This window comes from Myotis daubentonii, chromosome 3 (assembly GCF_963259705.1).
Source record: "Myotis daubentonii chromosome 3, mMyoDau2.1, whole genome shotgun sequence".
NCBI classification, from domain to species: domain Eukaryota; kingdom Metazoa; phylum Chordata; class Mammalia; order Chiroptera; family Vespertilionidae; genus Myotis; species Myotis daubentonii.
This window is the reverse complement of record NC_081842.1, coordinates 172,458,915-172,478,057: the sequence shown is the minus strand read 5'-3', so window position 1 is coordinate 172,478,057 and position 19,143 is coordinate 172,458,915. Positions and strand designations below refer to the sequence as shown.

At 37.6% G+C, this 19,143-nt stretch overlaps 1 protein-coding gene across 2 annotated transcripts in view; it reads left to right on the top strand.

Annotated features, from left to right (window-relative positions):
• PDE4B (phosphodiesterase 4B) overlaps positions 1-19,143 on the top strand; it is a 427,958-nt gene that overhangs the window by 72,212 nt on the left and 336,603 nt on the right. Inside the window, exon 1 of one of the 2 annotated variants that reach the window (XM_059689267.1) lies at positions 1,440-1,690. The exons of the other annotated variant lie outside the window; for it this stretch is intronic. Coding sequence (XP_059545250.1) covers positions 1,455-1,690 — 236 coding nt within the window. The 5' untranslated portion in view covers positions 1,440-1,454. Of the gene's footprint in view, positions 1-1,439; positions 1,691-19,143 lie in introns of those variants that run through there. 2 annotated transcript variants of the gene reach the window in all.

Here is a 19,143-nt window from a genome sequence, read left to right as displayed (position 1 = left end):
CACACCTTAGAAGAAAAAAAAACAAATGTCTCCCCTTTTCACTGAAGTCTTACTGTGAATCCGTACCTGTCACTCTTGCTGACCTGCCCTAGTTCTGCTTGTTCAAATCTGTGTGAGGTGAGGCTGGCCCTGGGGGCAGTCATTGCCGGTGCACTTTTCACAACATCCATACACTTTAAGCACCAGAGTGTTCTTTTTACTTCCTCATGCCTTTCAAAGTATAGAAGTTGCAAATTTCAGGTTACAGTGATCTGCTTTGGAACTTGAGGCATTTTGGGGGACTCTCCTGCCCATATATCTCATTTGCATGTATTTGTGAACAAAATACACACACACACTCACAATTGCAAGTAAATATACCCATCCACAGACAGTGTTTGTACACCTACTTGCACACACACAGTCACCAGCGTACTTCTTGACCTTGGACTCTGCACTTGAACTGGGAGTTATTACCTCCATTTCCATTCTGGGAAGCTTTGGCTTTCAGAAGTGACTTTGTGTCTAACAGAGAGGCTTCTGTGGGCAACCCATGAACAATGAGCTTAAACAGAAGAATGAGGGTAAGGTTTATTGGAATAAAGATTAACTTTAAATTCCTCAGGGGAATGAACCAAATCCAGGGCTTTCCTGTTAGCTGACACTTTTTATATTGATGCTGTCTTGGATCTTCTGGAGAAGGGAGGGGAAAAAAATTCAGCAAATCAGCTCTTTCATTCAGCAGCGGAATCTGGGGGGCTGTTTTAGCTAGGCTTTCCGACAATCCCCGGTTTAATGTTTTCACTCTGGTGAGGACAGTAGCTTCACAAATTTTGTGAAAATCTGAGCAATGGAGAGTGTTGCTCAGGGGGAAGCAGAGTGCAGTTGTTTAAACAATCCCGGGCCAATAAGCATTTGGGAGGTGGAGTTACTGTTGTGTGCATTTGCAGAGCAGGATAATTCTGAATGAAGACTTTAAACATCACACAGGCTGACGGGCTCTGGTTCTGCTCTTTGTGAGAACAAAACAAGTGACCAGGCGGCTGGGTTTTGCTTATTGTCCGTTGGTGAGTGCAGCTTGTTTGATAAGATTTTAAAAAAATATACATGCAAAGGATTTATCAGAAAGCCTTATGAATATTTCATTAGTTGATATATTCCACTGAATGAATTCAGTGAGTGTCAGTGTGTAGCTTGCAGACAAACCTCATCCACAAGGAGGCTACTGACATAGGAAGCACTTTGGCGCATTTTCAGAGGCAAAGCCGGGCTGATAAAGCTCCTTGTGACAGCCTGACTTGCCATTCTTCGAGTATGCTGCTCTTGCTCTGAGCAGTTCATACACTGGAGCCTCGGCTTCTGAAATTAAACTGGAAATAGTTTGCAGACTTACCAGCCTCCTAACCTGCAGCTGTGTCTCTGCTATGTTTGAGGTTTTTGTTTTGGATGGTGAAAGCGAGCGCTCCACATAAGACATGACAGCAAAAAATTCTTCCAAGGAACTTACTGCTTCTGAACCTGAGGTTTGCATCAAGACTTTCAAGGAGCAAATGCACTTAGAACTTGAGCTTCCGAGACCACCGGGAAACAGACCTACATCTCCTAAAATTTCTCCACGCAGTTCACCCAGGAACTCACCATGCTTTTTCAGAAAGTTGCTGGTGAATAAAAGCATTCGGCAGCGGCGTCGCTTCACTGTGGCTCATACGTGGTAAGATGCGATTTGGAACTGTCTACACTAGTGCTTTTCATTAGTGAGCAGTGATTTAAAAACGTAGAGTATAGAACATTTGAGTTTTTGTTTATAATCCAGATCACAAGTGTGAAATGAATGGAGAGTGGGTCAGCAGAGGAATACGTAGTGCACTGTGTGTTAAATGATCATTGTGCTCCTAGCTGTTTCCAGATAAAGGAACCCTCTGACTGTGAAGAGTCTTTGGAATTACTGCTTATAAAAATGCCTAGCTAATTCTAGGTAAATTGAGAATTGAAGGGAGTTCAACAAAAACACTCAGTTTTTTTGTCCTATCTCCGTTGAGGTGATGGATGACTTTTTTGTATGTTTTGTGGTTACTGTTGATGATAATTTGAGTAGTATATTTTTGGTACAAGATAAATGTTTTAATCTTGGTTCTAATTTATTTCTGAAGACAATGTCTGAAGTAAAAGTTATTGTGTTGCAATGTTTGTAGTGGGTTTTAGCTTTATTGACTTTATCATTACACTACTTCAGGAAAGGGAAAATTAAGTTCCCACTTCTGAAATTACAGTTAGTTAATTTTCTTTATGATTAAAAATGCTATTATCTTTAAGATCCTCTTATAAAAAAGTGACTTAAATTTTTGATAATAATCAATAAATTTCCAACTTACTTGGAAATGCCAATTAAATAAATTCAAGAACAGCTCTGTAAAAATTGCCTTGAACAATAGGCTAGCTTCCTTAAACTTGTATAATGATGAAATTAAGAAAAACCACAATAGAAATTAAACTTTAATTATAAAAGCTATGCCATTTCAGATTTCTTTGAAAAATATATTTTCTATCAATTGAAAATACCCTTCAAAATTGGGTATCTGTACCCCTACAGTTTTTATTTAATAGGGACCATAGCAATGAATGGAGCTAGTACCACTTAATGATAATTCTAACACAACAATTTTGTGAGTGCACACTAGATTGCCAACCCACATTATAAACTGAGCATATCTAGTTTTTGAAATTAATATTTACTTGAATTCTGTTGTCTAATCTAGTGTACATTGCATTGGAAAATTCAAGTTATCCTTAGAAATATATAGCTTACTTTTCATGGCCACCACATGTTTAGCCAAAACATACTTTACCTAGCTAAACATGATATGGTTGTTTTTGTTTTCTAACAATGGACTGTTGTTCATGTAATTGCTTTATTGGAGAGCTTTGGTCATCTTTTTGATGGATTAAATCTTATTTAATCATAATCTCAGACTTATAGAATACACATGATGAGTTTTTAAAAATCTACCAATGGTAACATTTGTATGAAGAGAAGATTTATATATAAATATGTACTGATTTAAAGTGGTCCTCTCTCTAATGGTATACCCCACCCTTAGTGCGTGTGTATTTCTATATAATTTGCTAAGTAGTATACCTGAATAGGAGAATGTATATAGGTTTGTTAATTAGTTCTCATAAATAAAAAACAAGGATGAAATACATATACTATAGTTAATAAACTCACATTTTTTACTACTTGGGTTAATAGTAACCCCTTATTTTGATCAGAAGGACATTTAATTTGAGTAAGGTAATTTTCAGGTAATGGAAAATCTTTATAAAATCTTGGTAATATTTTCTTTATGGTAGAGTTCCCAAAGATAATAATTTGACCATTCTTTTATTTAGAATACATTTTTGATGTTCTAGGAACATAGAGCTATAAATATTGTATTTTTCTTTCTAAAAATAATCCCAATTTTAAAGTGATTAAAGAGTAGTTTTACTCATGCATTATATAAATTTTCTTACAGCAAGTTACAAAAAGCACAACTAAATACTGTCTGCGGTAACTTAATGCGATTAAAGTGACCTCCTAGTTAAGTTAAAACAAAATTTTCTACAAATTTCTAGAAAATAAAACACATGACTTTGGGGCAATGTAACATAATGTAGGGTTAAAGAATACAGTCGTCATCACACATACTGTATAACTTCAGTTGTGACTATTACTCATTTTCACCCTTTTTCTCCTTCCAACTCAGGCACTCCCCTTCCTATGTTTCTTAGTAAAGCTGTATCACAGTCTGTCTTCAGCTCCTGATTGTGTCTATACTTATGTTTATTTCTATTGTGTTATGTGAGTGTATGTTTAATATTTGTCAATTTTATTTTCATGAAACATTCCATGTTTCTTTATGGAAAATATACACATCATATATTGAAATGACTTTCTAACTAATCTTAAAAAGTATGTGCTTTTTTATCATCATATAGAATAGTTACATGAGGAAATAAGATCATAAGTACTTTATTTTTGCCTCATTGTCATGATGAAATGTAACCATCTTTTCACGATCAATGATTGGTATTTTCCAAACCATGCATTCAAGTTAGAAATTCCAAGATATGCACTTAGAAGTCTCTAAAAACATGTTATTACTTTACAGTAGACAGTAGGCTTCTTTTAAGAAGATTGGATTGTTTTGATTTCGGCATTGAAATTAAAGTAATTTTCATGATGAAGCTAAACAATTCAAAGGATACAGTTTATTTCTAAACCCTCTGGAGAATTTTTTTTAATCTTTAGTTATTTGTAGATTTCATATTTTGGTCAAATGAACATGTAGTTCTGGTTTTGAAAACCTACATTGTGAAGTGTGGGCCAATGGCAGAAGATTTTTAAAAAACACCTGTGAAATACCTACTCTGGGGTTATTTAGAAAATATCTGGGGAGAAAAAGTAGATGTTCAATGTGCTGTCACTAATCAGAATATTTACACAATCCTAAATCTGGAAGGAATTTGGGTGATTATCTCATTGCTTTTTTTATCCTGGGGCAGGACCACAATTGCTCCATCTTTGACATATGGAAATCTGCCCTATTTTTAAGACTCTGGAGAAAATAGCTCTCTCACCTCACTCAGTACACATTCTCACTACTTCACAGTCCAGGTATTGGAAAATTCTTCCTTATGGTCAACATATATATAATATACTAGTGGCCACCAATATATATATACTAGAGGCCCAGTGCACAAAAATTTGTGCACTCTGGGGGGTCCCTCACCCCGGCCTGTGCCCTCTCGCAGTCTGGGACCCCTCAGGGGATGTCCACCTGCTGGCTTAGGCCCGCTCCCCGGGGGGATTGAGCCTAAGCTGGCAATCAGACATCCCTCTGGCAGCCCAGGAGCCCTCGGGGGATGTCCACTTGCCAGCGGGGAGCAGGCCTAAGCTGCAGTCGGACATCCTTAGGACTGCTGAGGAGGCAGGAGAGGCTCCCGCCACTACCGCTGGGCTGGCAGCTGGCAGCCTGGCTTGTGGCTGAGCAGAACTCTCCCTGTCGGAGCGCACTGACCACCAGGTGGCAGCTCCTGCATTAAGCGTCTGCCCCCTGATGGTCAGTGTGTGTCATAGTGACCAGTCATTCCCAGTTGTTCTGCTATTAGGGTTAATTTGCATATTACCCTTTTATTATATAGGATATATATATAATATACAAATTCGTGCACAATGAAAGGAAATTAATTAGAAGAAATATTTTAATATCCCTTTCTCTATAATAGAAGTGTCAACCAAATTCATGATCGACAATGACAGATCAAAACACATGCGTGCAATTGGTGCCAGCAAGAGCTTTATATGTATCGCTAATGCGTGAGTCAACTTAGCCTTTTGTATATATAGAATAAACTTGCTTAATTAGACCTGCTTTCTGATGTAGCTAAACTTTTTCCAGCTCAGTGAAGCACCCCAACTTCTCTTTCAGGTAATTGTCACCAACACAGCAGTAAATATCAACATGAAGCAGATTATTATTGTAGATCATGCAGGGAGAACAAAGGGTAAATATTTCACTGCAGCAGTGTTTGACTATATTCTGCACAGTGACAAAACCTGAAGTAATTTTCAAGGTCCACCATTTCTTACTTGTTTTCAGTCAGGTCAAGTTTCTAAGCTTTCTAAATCTGCATTTTCTGCCTAATGAAAAGAAAATAGGATTCCACCGAGTCTCCTATCTACCTACTCCAGGACTTCTGTGAGGATCAAATGAGATGAGGCACGGGAAAATGCTTCACAGACATTTGATTAAAGTGTGAAATGTTTGCACCTGGCAATGAAGCAAGTCATATTCCTGTGCTGAAGAAAGTTCAAGGAGGCTACTTTTCACTAGGGAGAGGAAGCTAGGTGTTGCTACCTGACGTCATTACCTAGCACCCACAGTGACTGGTTCCAAGCTGAGCTGGTCTGTGGGCCGCATTTCGTGCCATAGGGTCTCAGCAGCATTGGCTGCGATTTGGTGGGCTGTTGCTCCGGGGTGGTGGTGGGCCTGTTTCCCACTTTGTGGATGCTCGGTCTGCAGTGCCATTTCTCATGGCAGCTCCTGCATTGAGCGTCTGCCCCCAGTGGTCAGTGCACATCATAGCGATCGGACACTTAGTATATTAGCCTTTTATATATAGAGATAATATGTATAATTTGTATTTTGGTCTTCAGTGGATATTAAGACTTAGAAGACCCTGCATGAATCTGAAGATCATTATTAATTGAACCCAGGGTTTTCTTTTTTCATTCACTCAACTTATGGAATTGAGCACTGCTGTAAGAAAAAAAAAAAATCTCATTTAACCCGCATGGATCCCAATGCCTACAATATGTTAAGTTCTTTACTAGAATGTTCACATATGTTATCTCATTAAAGTTTCATTTGACTATAAGAATATGCTAAGTTCATGCTCTTTTCAATATTACATGTTGCAGATATAAAAAATGTTCTGAACTGCTTTAGCTTCTTCCAAGTGTTTCTATCTAATTAATCATTGTTTTGACCTTGAGACACCATCCCAAACTTTCAAATTCTGAAACCCAGAAGCGGTCATTACACTCATTAGATGGCATGAAAAAATTTACATGTCACACTTGGCCAAGTGTCAATGGAATAGTCAGCGGTGCTAAATGGGGAGTGGGGAAATGAATGCCGGAGTTCCTACTTATTATTTACCCCCAACCCTGAATCAGGGGTGAACATTTCTGAGGCATAATAATCGTACCTGCCTTGTTTTTTCTTGGCTGGTATTTGCCACACAGTGTCCAGCTTTTTCAATCTTGTTTCCTTTGCTGATGTCCCAGCCTTTTTCATCAGTTCTCCTCCATCATCAGCAGCGTGATGCTTTCTGAAAGAAGGTATTGGCGACAGTCTTGAATACATCCTGGGCCTGTCACATACCTCTTCTCTACACTCTCCTCATAAAGAGCACATGTATTGGTGGATGAGACGCATGCTCTGTTTTTCCATGCTTGCAGATAAATATGCTTGCACAGGGAACACTATTCTTTTAATTAGGGCTAGTATTAGAAAAAAAGTCTTATATTTTTCTTCCTTTCCCCCTTATAGTTCTACTTATATCTTTGAAATCTTCCATGAAATATGAACTTTTATGTCTAAAATGCAAATGCAAAAGTATTAACATAGTTCATACTCTAAAGGAACTTATATCTGATAAGACAAAGCTGGATAACTGGAGAGGAGTAAAAAGAAAACAGTGAATTTAGTACATGCTTGACCTTCCTCTAAACTTGAGTTATATTTATTGTCTTATGCAACTTAGTTCTGGTTTGTTAGCTAAATCTACTAAATCTGTGCTTCTATTTTTTAATTTTCTTGAGTTATTTCCTAGTGATATTGGAAAATTTTGAGAACTATTTGTGTCTGTACATACTTACTGATTAAATATTTGATTGAATAAGACATTTGTTGAGATTCTACTATGCTCTAGATCCTACACTGGATTTAGGAGATAGGAAATTAGAAAGAGAGAGTCCTTATCTTTCAAAGAACTATGTAGTAGTGGAAAACAAATTTATGCATTAATAATTAACCAATGATGTGTAAATAATGTTATTGAAGAATGATGATCAACTTGTTATTAGAGCACATATTAAGTGAGTACTGATGGAAAGTAAGTCAATGTGTTAGGGAAAGTTTAGATAAGAGATGTCATATGTATGAGATCTGGAAGAATGGATGGGAGTTTTTCAGGAAAAGAGAGGCTGGAAGGGTTTTATTTATTTATTTTTTCCCCCAAGGAAACAATAATAAGGAAATTTTGTTTACAAATAATCCTATATAATAAAACCCTAATATGCAAATTGACCAAACAGCAGAATGACAGGTCGCTATGACGTGCACTTGCACCAGAGGGTAGGCTCTCAATGCAGGAGCTGCCCCCTGGTGGTCAGTGCGCTCCCACAGGGGAAGCACTGCTCAGTCGGAAGCCGGGCTCACAGCTGGCGAGTGCAGTGGTGGTGGTGGTGGGAGCCTCTCCCACCTCCAAGGCTATGCTAAGGACCCCTCAGGAGTGGGCCTAAGCCTGGAGGCAAACATCCCCCAAGGGGTTCTGGACTGTAAGAGGGTGCAGGCAGGGCTGAGGGACCCCCCCACCCCCCCCAAACCCAGTGCACCAATGTCATGCAAGGGGCCTCTAGTAGTAATAATAGCTCACATTTATTAAGCACTTACAATGTGTCTGATATTGTTTTAAATGTATTATTTAATCTCATAAAAGGCTCATGAGTACAATTATTTTCATTTTATAGGAAAAAGAATGAAGCATAAAGAGGATAAGTAATTTGCCAAAGTTACACAGCAATTAAGGGTCTGAGTTGGGATTTGACTCAGAATATGAAGTATGAAGGAAAGTGAGCAAAGTTCACTGGAGTTACAGCCTAAGATGAAAGGTGGCAAAGATGGGAAGTAAGACGGAATCTGTAGATTGGAGCCATACTTTAAGGGATTCTGGGCTTTATTCCATCACCAGGAAGCCACTGCAAGGTTGTGCGAAAGGAATGGCCATAAATAGCTTTTGCTTTGGAAAGATATGTTGCCGGCATTGTGGAGGGTGCAGTGGCGGACTAGGAGATTAGAAGCAAAGGGACAAAGGAGAATGTGCATTTGAGAGATAATGACTTCCAATTATTGTGTAAATCCCATAACATCGAAGACTCTGTTTATACCATTCTTTATGACTTAACAAATTACTGTTTATGGAAACTGTGAGGCAAGCATGCAAATTTGGTATCCCTTGCATTTATCACCTACAATGGGATGTTATGGATGGTAGCTGATGCACTACCCCCAAATGCATCAAACAATCACAGCTGAGGTGCTTGGGAAGATGAGTGCATTTGGGGAAAACCCTAGTGCTCAGTCCTAATTTACCAGAGGTGCTTTGTGTTGTGCTTTATATATAATCCTGGTGGGGGGGATTTTACAGAAATTATCTTAGTTCACAGTCTGAACTAAATGCCACTGGAAGTCTATGCCTCACAGCCTGAGTCTATTGCTTTAATCAGAGCAAGCTTTTTCTCAGTAATGCAAGTCTATAAATGGTGTTTCCATGGCCTCCTTAGTGTTTGCAAATCTTCAATATATTGGATTTTAAAAATGCTTACTGTAAAAAGGGCTTTGTAAAGTAATGATGAAATCCCCCAGGGCCCAAGCTGGAAGGTGGCCCAGCAACCATGCCTATTGTCCAACTGCTAAAGTCTAAGCCCCTTTTGCAAAATCCCATTTGCTCTCTTTTCCCATTCCTCTTTTGTCATCTCCCAGTTTTTCTCCATAGGTGTTTATAGTGCTTATTTCTCTAACATCACTGTCAAGACACCAGCGACATAATGCTTGAGACATTTAAATGATTCTCAGAAAAGAATCTAAAATGCTTACTGTGGTTTACAAGGCCCGATATTATCTGGCCTCAGGCTACCTGTGACCTCATCTCCTGTTCTCCAGCCAGGTAGCCTCCTTTCTGTTCTTCAACAACCCTAGCCCGCTTCCACTTGCGGGCCTTTACACGTGGTGATTACTCTGCCTGGAAGATGTGGACATGGCTCACTCACTTCCATTCAGGCTTCTACACAAATATATATACTAGAGAGGGCTTCTCTGTTTCCTCTATTTAAAAAAAGCACCCTTCACTTTCTAGTGCCTTAATCTGCTTTATATTTATTTTTGGCACTTACTATTACCTGAAAATACATCATCTGAAAAGACATATCTGTCTGTTATATTCTATTGTCTACCAGTCCTACTGCCTTGCCCGAGGACAGAGATTTCATCTTGGTTACTAAATCCCAGGCATCTACAAGAAAGGCTAGCACCTAATATATATTTGTTGAAAAAAATAAAAGAAAAATGACTATGGTTTAAGGTTCCTGCTCCTTATTTTTTGAGCCCTCTTCCTTCAGCCCAATATGAAGGAGGAGGAAAGGAAGCTTAGGTGATGCTTATTCTACAAGCATTCTTACTTTATTCATCCCATAACAGTTGTGTTCCCTTCCTGGCAGTAAGGCTACTCTCACTTGCTTCCTATTTTTGTATTCTAAGATATTGCAGATACAGGTTTAATTATAACATCTCACTAGAGGCTAAGTGTTTTACATGGTAGTCTATTTAATTAAGCCGCTGTGTACAAATCATACTATCTAGACTGTAGTGCGATAATGTGAATATCTGTCTGTCACATGGTACACAATTATTTATTTTAGGTATTCCTCATGCGTCACACAGCACAATTAGTGCCACAGCTCAGAAAAGCTCTACATATATCTTCCTGTCTGAGTGGAAATGTTGTACACAGGAATCTATTTGTTATCTGTCCTTTAAAATGTTTGCACATTATACATTACATCATTTACCTATATTTTTTCACTGATGCAACATTTAAAATAAGAAATTTGAGCTTTATATAGGATTTCCTGGGTAACTTGGAAGTAAGAGTCTGTGACTTGCAGAGTGAGGCAATTGTGAGTTAACAACTCTTGTACTGTTGAAAAACCATCACCAGGAGTAAAAAAATTCTGTCTCATTTTTTTCTGAACTGAGAGGTTGGGACCTCTGTCACTCCTAGTAATTGTTTGACACAGATATGTTTGAATCTCACTGTGTACTCTCGGTTGAAAAAAGAATGTGTTGACCTTCTCAGATTGCTTCTTGCTGGAATATGGGCATCTTCTCTTTGAGGGAGAATAAGAAATGACAGCTTCTCTAGCCCTTTTCTGGCAAACAGTACCTGTCACAAGGTGTGCTCCCCTGGCTGCCTGGCTGCTCCTCTCCCGGCCTACACCCCTCACAACTCAGGCCTACTGCAAATGGCACAGATTGGAAATACAGAGGTCTGGGCAGTGTGGCATCAAGGAAAAATGCTTTCAAATTGTATTTTCTGTAAATCAGTGTTCTAAGAATCATTTTGGGGATTCCTTGAGAAGTAGGTTTGTGACAATCTTTTTCTTGGTCCTGGATCAAATAAAGCAATATAGATGACGGTAGGGTTGGAAAACTTTGGAGGCATCTCATACAGATTCCATAGTCTCCAAGTACTTGAAAACCACCAATTTAAGAGAGAAATGACTGGAGAGAGAACAAAATTTCTGTGCAGCTGTGCTTGATGAAGTCATAGAAATTTCCAGACAATCTATAACATTAAAATTATGTGCATCTAAGATGTCCAGGAGGGCAGAAGGGAGGAAGGATCTGTGGGTCAAGGAGAAATCACTGGTAGTGAAGACTTAAAATAAAAAATAAAATAAAATAAATTAAAAAGTTGAGAGGATTAGTATAACAAATACCCTCTACCCAGATTTACTAATTATTAATGTTTTTCCACTTTGCCTCTGTATTTCATACATAAAATCATATGTATGCTTTCTTTTATTTGCAGAGAGCACATTTTGATGGAGAGCAGTGGTTTGGGGATCAAAAGGAAACTCGTGTATTTTTGCAATATGGAATTATTTCCATTACATCAGCATATTCTCATACCATAATTTCAGAGTTTAATTCTTAATACTGTACTCACATACTGACAAATTATGAATAAGTTTTTAGCCCCATTTTTAAAAGTAAACTATTGAAATATAGTGGAGGGTTAGAAGTGTCTGTAATAGTTTTGACTTTTCCTGGTGATGAATTATTGGTTTGAGGTGCTTGAAACAGTTTCTAAGAGAATAGATGTCTGTAGCATTCAAATTTTTCTGCCCCAAGAAGAGAAGTTATTTTTTTTCCTAATCTTATAAAAATTGTGCCATTATTATGGGACATTATATAATGTCTTAACATACTACACATGGGGTTCTATGATTGTACTATTTTGAAGTTACCTTGAATTTTATTTTTTAGTGTTAAAATCTTTGTTTTATGCTATATTATCTGGAGTCAAGAAAGCTAGATTGGGTTTAGTATTTTCTCTTGATCTGCTATTAAAATTTTAGATCAATCAGTTAGCTGTCTTAGACCTCAATTCCTTACTTTGCAAAGTGGAAAAAATAGCCTTATGTTTAAATATTTTCAAATGTTAGTTTAAATTAAAAAATAGCTGTCCATGTAATCCACTATCTATCTCCTCTGATAATATATTAGAGTACTTAGCAAAATACTTCATGCATTATAGGTCATGTAATAGATGCTACTCTTTAATTATATTACTAAATATCTAAACATACACAAACATCCACATTATTGTCAGTCTTGGTGAGTGAAGCAGAAATTATTTTTTTATTATTTGGAAAACATCCACTGGGTATGGAATGTGTCAATTTGAAAGAGACAAAGTGCGTGTGAGTTTGTAAAGAAATAATTTTATAATTCTACTGTGTAATCATTTGATGTACTAAAAAACAAAATATAACTCATTTATTATCATGTGATAATCATATTTTAATGAACCAAGTGTGAATAGATTACATCCCCAATAAGAAAATTTATTGCTTTGTTTGGCTGCTATATTTTAAAATAGCCTGTGTTACCATCCATTGTGAGAAAAAATTAGAAGAGAACCAATTTGAGGTAATTCCACCCACTTGCGCCAATAAGCTTGAAACTCAGAAGAAAATAAAGGATAAGAAGATGCCTTTTCTATTTCAAGAGTTCACATATAAAAATTGAATATAAGATTCAGTGAACGAATGCCTTGGGAAAATTCCAGTGTCATTAAGACACTCATTTATCTCAAAATGTGTCCTTGCCACCCTTTCTATTCCTCCACAAATTAATAAACTCACACTATTTGTTACAGCATAGAGCTTCTGAGAGGACTTCTGTGACTTAACTTGGCCATGGTTACCTCAGAAGTTTATTCAGGAAAACTCTCTCACCATCAGAACCATTTAGGCCTTCTGAAGAGAGGTGGAAGAAGACAGGACAAAGAAACTAAGAGATCCAAGGCTTTCTTGCTAGTGTCTGAACTGCCCAAGACTTCCTGAGATTTTACCATTAAAATCCATATGAAATTTCAACTTCTTGGGGATAATTAAGGCCCTGGTCCTTACCTCTCAGACTACTCAGCCAGGTCTGAGCTTACCCAGAAAACAGAGTTGTGTCTCCAACAGTCTATATTTACCAAAACAACACAGGTATTAGTGGCAAAACAGCACCAAAATGTTTCTGGCGATTGGACCTTGGTTCAGTAACCTCAGAGCTTGAGTTCTGGCTAAGAAAGAATTCCGAGAAAGACTCATATATTAGCAGAAGTTTATTTATAGAGTCACAGAGGTAGAAGAGGTGAGCTGTGGAGGAAGTGAGCCAGTTGGGCTGTGTGGGCTCAGGAAACAAGTTACAGAGGCAAAAGAAGGGCCCCTGGAGCTTAGGCAAAAGAAAGCAAAGAGACACACCTAAAGGAAGAAGGTGAGGGAAGCATGAGGGAGGGGGAGAGAGAAGAGAGAGCGAGTGAGCTAGAAGAGCTAGAGCTGGGTCCTCTGTCCTGAGGGATTTTATCCCCACTCTAAAGGTGGGGATCTTGGGGAGGTCCCAGAGGATGACCTCAATAGAATATTCATCATCTTTTCTAGGTATGTCCTTTCAGGATTGTGGTCTCCACAGATTGGTCCCTGCCAGGGCAGGGGGTCCTGAAGTCAGCCATGGTGTCAGCCCACCTGGCCTTACTGCTTTTCTGGGCTTGGAGCTGAAACTCAATTGAGGCAAAGATGGTATTTTTAGTTTGACCAAAACTCTGTCTCTGTGGTCAACAGACCCAAGACTCTGTTTCCAAGATCGCTCCATGCAGGTCAGAACCTCATTGTCCTGAGGGCTTACTGCTTGAGGGGGTGGTTGAGCAAGGGCTTGTGTGGGAGTCACATGAGGCTGTTCTCTGGCCCCTTGTTCCTCCTCTAAGGGGCTGTACCACATGATTAGCTATATGATAGGGAGGAAAGGTCAGAGGGTCTAAACCACATGACCAACCATATGCTAGTGGAGGAAAGGTCCTTGTTTTCCCAGTTTTGCCCATTGCTAGGTACTCAGGGCTTTCCCCCCTGGTGGCATTCCATACCTGACCTATTATTCCTGCTTTGCTCATGCCTGTCTAACTACACAGGGACTTTTGGAGGCTGGGTAGTATGGTGCCAAGAACAAAGCATTTGAATCCCAACTCCACCTTTACCAATCACTAGGTTATGAAAAAAATCATTTAGCCTATCTTAGGTTCTTTTTCTGTATCTGCAAAATTAGAAAAATACTACTTGTATCTCACTAGGCCATTATGAAGAGTAAATGGAGTACTGTGTGTATGATGCTTAGCACAATCCCTGCACAATGGCAGGTAAGCAGCAGATATTAGTTCACTAACATATCCAGCGCTTATGATTTCATATAAAAATTTATAATATATATCACAATATAAATTACCTAAATATTTTATATGATATGATTTAATTAAATACATTTTATTAAGCAATTGTGCCTAATAAATTTATTCTTTTTAGACCACTTAGAGAATACTTACTTTCATAGGATAGTACTTCATTTTAAAACCCATGTAAATGTTTTACCACAGTAAAATAAAATTTACAAAGAAAAAGAAATCACTATGTGATATGAGATTTAATCAGTATCGTTCTTCAGAGAAGACTGCAAATTACTTTGGCCATAAAATAATCTTCTTCTTTAAAATTCTGGTTACCTTCTTGAATTTCATACTTGACTCCATTAGTGAAACTAGATGCCAATGAAACACTATTTCTCTAAGTTAATTTAAATAATTTCTAATGCATTTTTAAAACTGATGTTTGTTTTTATTTTACTTATTTTAAATCTTTATTGTAGAAAGTATTACATATGTGCCCCTCTTTCCCCCATTGACCCCTTCTTGCCCATCCCCCACTGACCCCTTGCCCCAGGCCTTCACCAGTCTATTGTCTGTGTCCATGGGTTATGCATATACGCATACAAGTTCTTTGGTTGATCTCTTCCTGCCCACCCCGGCCTTCCCTCTGAGATTCCAAAGTCTGTTTTTTTAAATTTATTTATTGTTGACACTATTTCAGATGTACCCCATTGGAAGAAATTAGCAAAAACTGATTTTCTTTTCAAAGTACCAGAATGTCACTGAAGTTATTTTCCCTCGTCTTTAGAATCTAACCTCCTAGTGATTTGTTTATATGAGAAAGTTTATTCATGAGAGGCAATGGGAAAGGAGCTCAATCTGGAGTCAAAGAGTCTAGACATGCTAGACATGAATCCTGGTGTCGCCACTTACAAACTGTTTTTTGTTTGTTTTGTTTTATGTGTGGGGCAGAGGTAGTCATTTAACCTTTTAGAAACCTCAACTTCCTCATTAGTAGAGAGAAAGCAATTCTTTCCCTACTCATGCATAATATTTATAAAATTAATTATAATTGTTATAAAAACACAAAGAAATGGAACCTATTTGCTGGAAGAAGAAAGATCAATTTATAGGACAAAAGTAATGTTCAACTAATACAATTAATACAAAGCAAAGTGATTGGCTTAAATGGTGCATGTTTATTTGGATTGTATGTAAAGAGCATCCTGTTAATAAACATTATTAAGTACCACAAACATTTTATTTTATAAAAGGGAGGATTTTCTGCTGTATCGGACTGCACAAGTGAGAGACTGTATGGAGACAGGAGCTAAACTATAATGGGACCTTTGGATCTTGTCTACCCCTTTAAATCTTTACATCACTTTCATGCTTCCTGCAGAAAGATAATGGGAAGCTCATATAACCAATGTTCAGTGCAGTGGAAGTTACATTTAACCTTAACCAGATGACTTTATAGCATTTAAATCAAATTGCCCTTTATTTCTTGGTTGTTTCCAAGAATATTTAGGGATGAAAACAGAAGTAAAGGTTATTGCTTCTCTTTTGATAAAGACTTCCTTCTCACATTATCATTGATCAGGTTGATTCTGTCTCCTAGCAATTGAAAGACATTAAAAGGTTATATCTTTAAGACAAGGGGTTCTGTTCAAATGAACTGATACTTCATTGAAAATAACTATTCAAATAAACTGAAAGCTTTGCAGCAGTACAAAATAGGTAAAATGCTTTATACCTCACAAAAATCATGCCAATTTTATGGTTCTGTCTAAATTAATAAAAATAAGATTTTTTAGGGACTTATCTGGCAATTATATATTAAATGAAGCAACTGCTTCATCTGAATAAAGTTTCACAGAGTCTAATATTGTAAAAGAGCTATCTCTATAAACATCACTAGCTTGGGATTCAAAGGATTTGAGTTTTAATGCCAGCTGAATCCCAAATGCCCAGTGAGCCTGTATGTGTACATTTTCTGCTGGTAGCTTTTTTGTCAAATGAATTAATAATTACCTGCTCTACCATCCTTACCTTATACATATGATATGAATATTGAATACCAGTGGTTATAGAGTGATTTGGTTTTCTGCAAAGTGACTTGGTAGAGATATACAGAAGAAAAAAATGTTCTAGGATATTTTATGCATATGAAAGTTTTAAGAATGTGACTCAGCTTTAAAGTACATTAATGAATTTTATATTTTATGTGAACCCTAACAAGGCTTTTGCACCAACTACTTTGTACTCTGAAAGTTGAGAAGTTTATATTTAGTTTCTTAAAGCATGGCTTTATTTGTTAGTCCTTTTTCAATGGGTAAAATCTGGATAGATATTGCTTATTAATTATGAATTAATTAAGACATTGCCCATGAATTAATTCTGATGTGTGGCGTGCATTTTCATTTTGTATTGATTCCAATCAACAAATATTAATTGTTGGATGATGCAAACATGATACACCTTGCCATCAGGGAGCTTTGTTCCAGCTAAGGAGAGCATATACTGTTTTGGCTTGTGGAATGATTTTACTTCATAGATATACATGTTGCAGGCATACAAGCAAAAAACATAATGGCTCTCCCACTGCTACCAAGTGGTGCCAATCTGATTATGAAACTGAAGGCTTACAGAACAGTGGTGCTGCTCCCCTTTCCAAATGCCTGTGAGCATTGAATCTGCCCGTGCTATGGTGACTTATTTTGTTCAGTAATTAACCACCAGATAACTGTGATTGGGAATCTGGTATAGAACAAGAGGTTGGGTATGAGTAGCCTGCTGGTGTGAGCAAGAAGGAATTATGCTCCAAGAGAAAGGAAAAGGATAGCAGTATTTAAATTTTTTGTATATTGGGGCAATGATAGGAAAAAATATACCTATACATCTTATATCATTACATTTTCCCCTCCATTTACAGATGAGGAAACGGAGACTCAGAGAGGTCAGCTGACTGATGTTAGGTAACCAAGTTACAAAGTGGCAAACCAAGAACTAGCCCATGCATTCCTAGGGTCGCACACTGTATATATTGGTAAGTTCCATAGATTCGGTGGCACTTCCTCACACAGCCCACTCCACTCTCCTCAACCTCCAGCTCCCAACCCCAAAGGGAAAATGTTCAGGGTTATCATACTCTCATGTCTCCTTTTTAAAAGCCTTCTCACAGTGAAGACTGAACAAATTAATTCTCACTTAAGCATAATTGACTCGCGGGGTTTATTGTGTCATTCCATTTTAGGGTAATAAACATTAAACTAGAAGAATTAATCTGCACTGGTAGAATTTGACACATTAGAGAGCAGAAGCAAAGGGAAGTATTTTAGAGGATGAACTAGTATTTTCCAATCCCCTCAAGGCAAGGACGCAGATGATAGGCAGAATGTCTCAGGCATGTAGTTCTAGCTGCAAACCTTTCCCTCACTCACCATGTGTACCACCTGCCTGTTCTGTGTGCCCTTGTTTCCTGCCTTCCTCCTGTTTCTATGGATTAATTCTGTGTACTTGTTTAAGGCCAACCCCTACACTGTGCACTTCATTATATCCCCTTTCACTCTCTAAGACTTTGCTCTTGTACTTGTCTTGGCTGTCCCCGTATTATCAGTTTTTTATCTTATTAGATTATTTCTGTCGTTCTACAAAGGTATTATAGCTCTATTCTTTCAAAGGCCCTCTTTGACCCCATGAACCCATCTATATTTTACCACAAATCTGTTCCTCTTTATAGCAAAACTCCCCAAAATAATTGTTTCTACTTCTCTCCACATTTTCTTTCCTCTAGTACTCGTTTGAAAATGAATCAAGTTTTCCCCTCACAACTCCACTAAAACCTTCATGTGCCAAATTCAATGATCAATCCTCAACCCTCATCTTATTCAGCCCATCAGCAGCAAATCATATTGATGATTACTCTCTCTTTCTTGAAACACTGCCTTCACTGGGCCTGCTGGACACTTTAATCTCTCTCTTCCCTCAGAGACTGCTTTTCAGAAATCTCCTCAGCTGGTGCTCCTTCCTGTCCCCAAACTTTAAATAGAAATGTGGACGCCCTTCTCCCTTTTTTATCTACATTTACTCCCTAAGCCAAGTATCTCACTTAGGCCCATAGAGTAAGTGCCCTGAGAACTGCACACAAGTCCAAACCATGACGATTTCCCCTCCATACTATGACTGCCTATTAAATCAACAAGAACAACATGAATACGTTCAGGACAGAGTAACTCCATTGATAATGATATTTTTAGGGAAACACCTGGAAGGAAAAGTATCAGGAGTCTTTGTATTAAACCAATCTCCTTGAGGCCAGGTGCTATTTTTTCCAATTGGCAAAGAATTTTATTTTATTTCCAGTTTTATTGACATAAAACATTGTACACATTTAAGGTGTATACCTTAATGATTTGATACACGTATATGCTGTGAAGTGATGCTACTTTAAGTTTAGTCTCAGCACATTGCATGGTAACAGGCAAGTAACTATTGAACTGAATTTCTTATTCTTTTCTCTAATATGTCTATATTTTGGTTGCACATGAGAAAGATTTATTTTGGTCCCTATTTTACCTTTGAGATATTGGCAAGGCAGATGGTGATATAATAATATAATATCTGAAATTATAGGGTATGAGAAAACCCACACACATACTATTTGTCAAACAATTAGGATATTCCTAAAATGTGAACAGATGTACAATAGAAATTAGCAGCATGAAAGACAACCCAATGTTTTAAATAGAAATAGAGAATTTATAAATGGTTTTCTAGGTTAAAATATTTAAAACCTCTTTCTTCTAAGTACTCAGTTAAGAAACTCATCGTTAATTGAGACCTAGATTTTATAATTGTTTTCCTTTT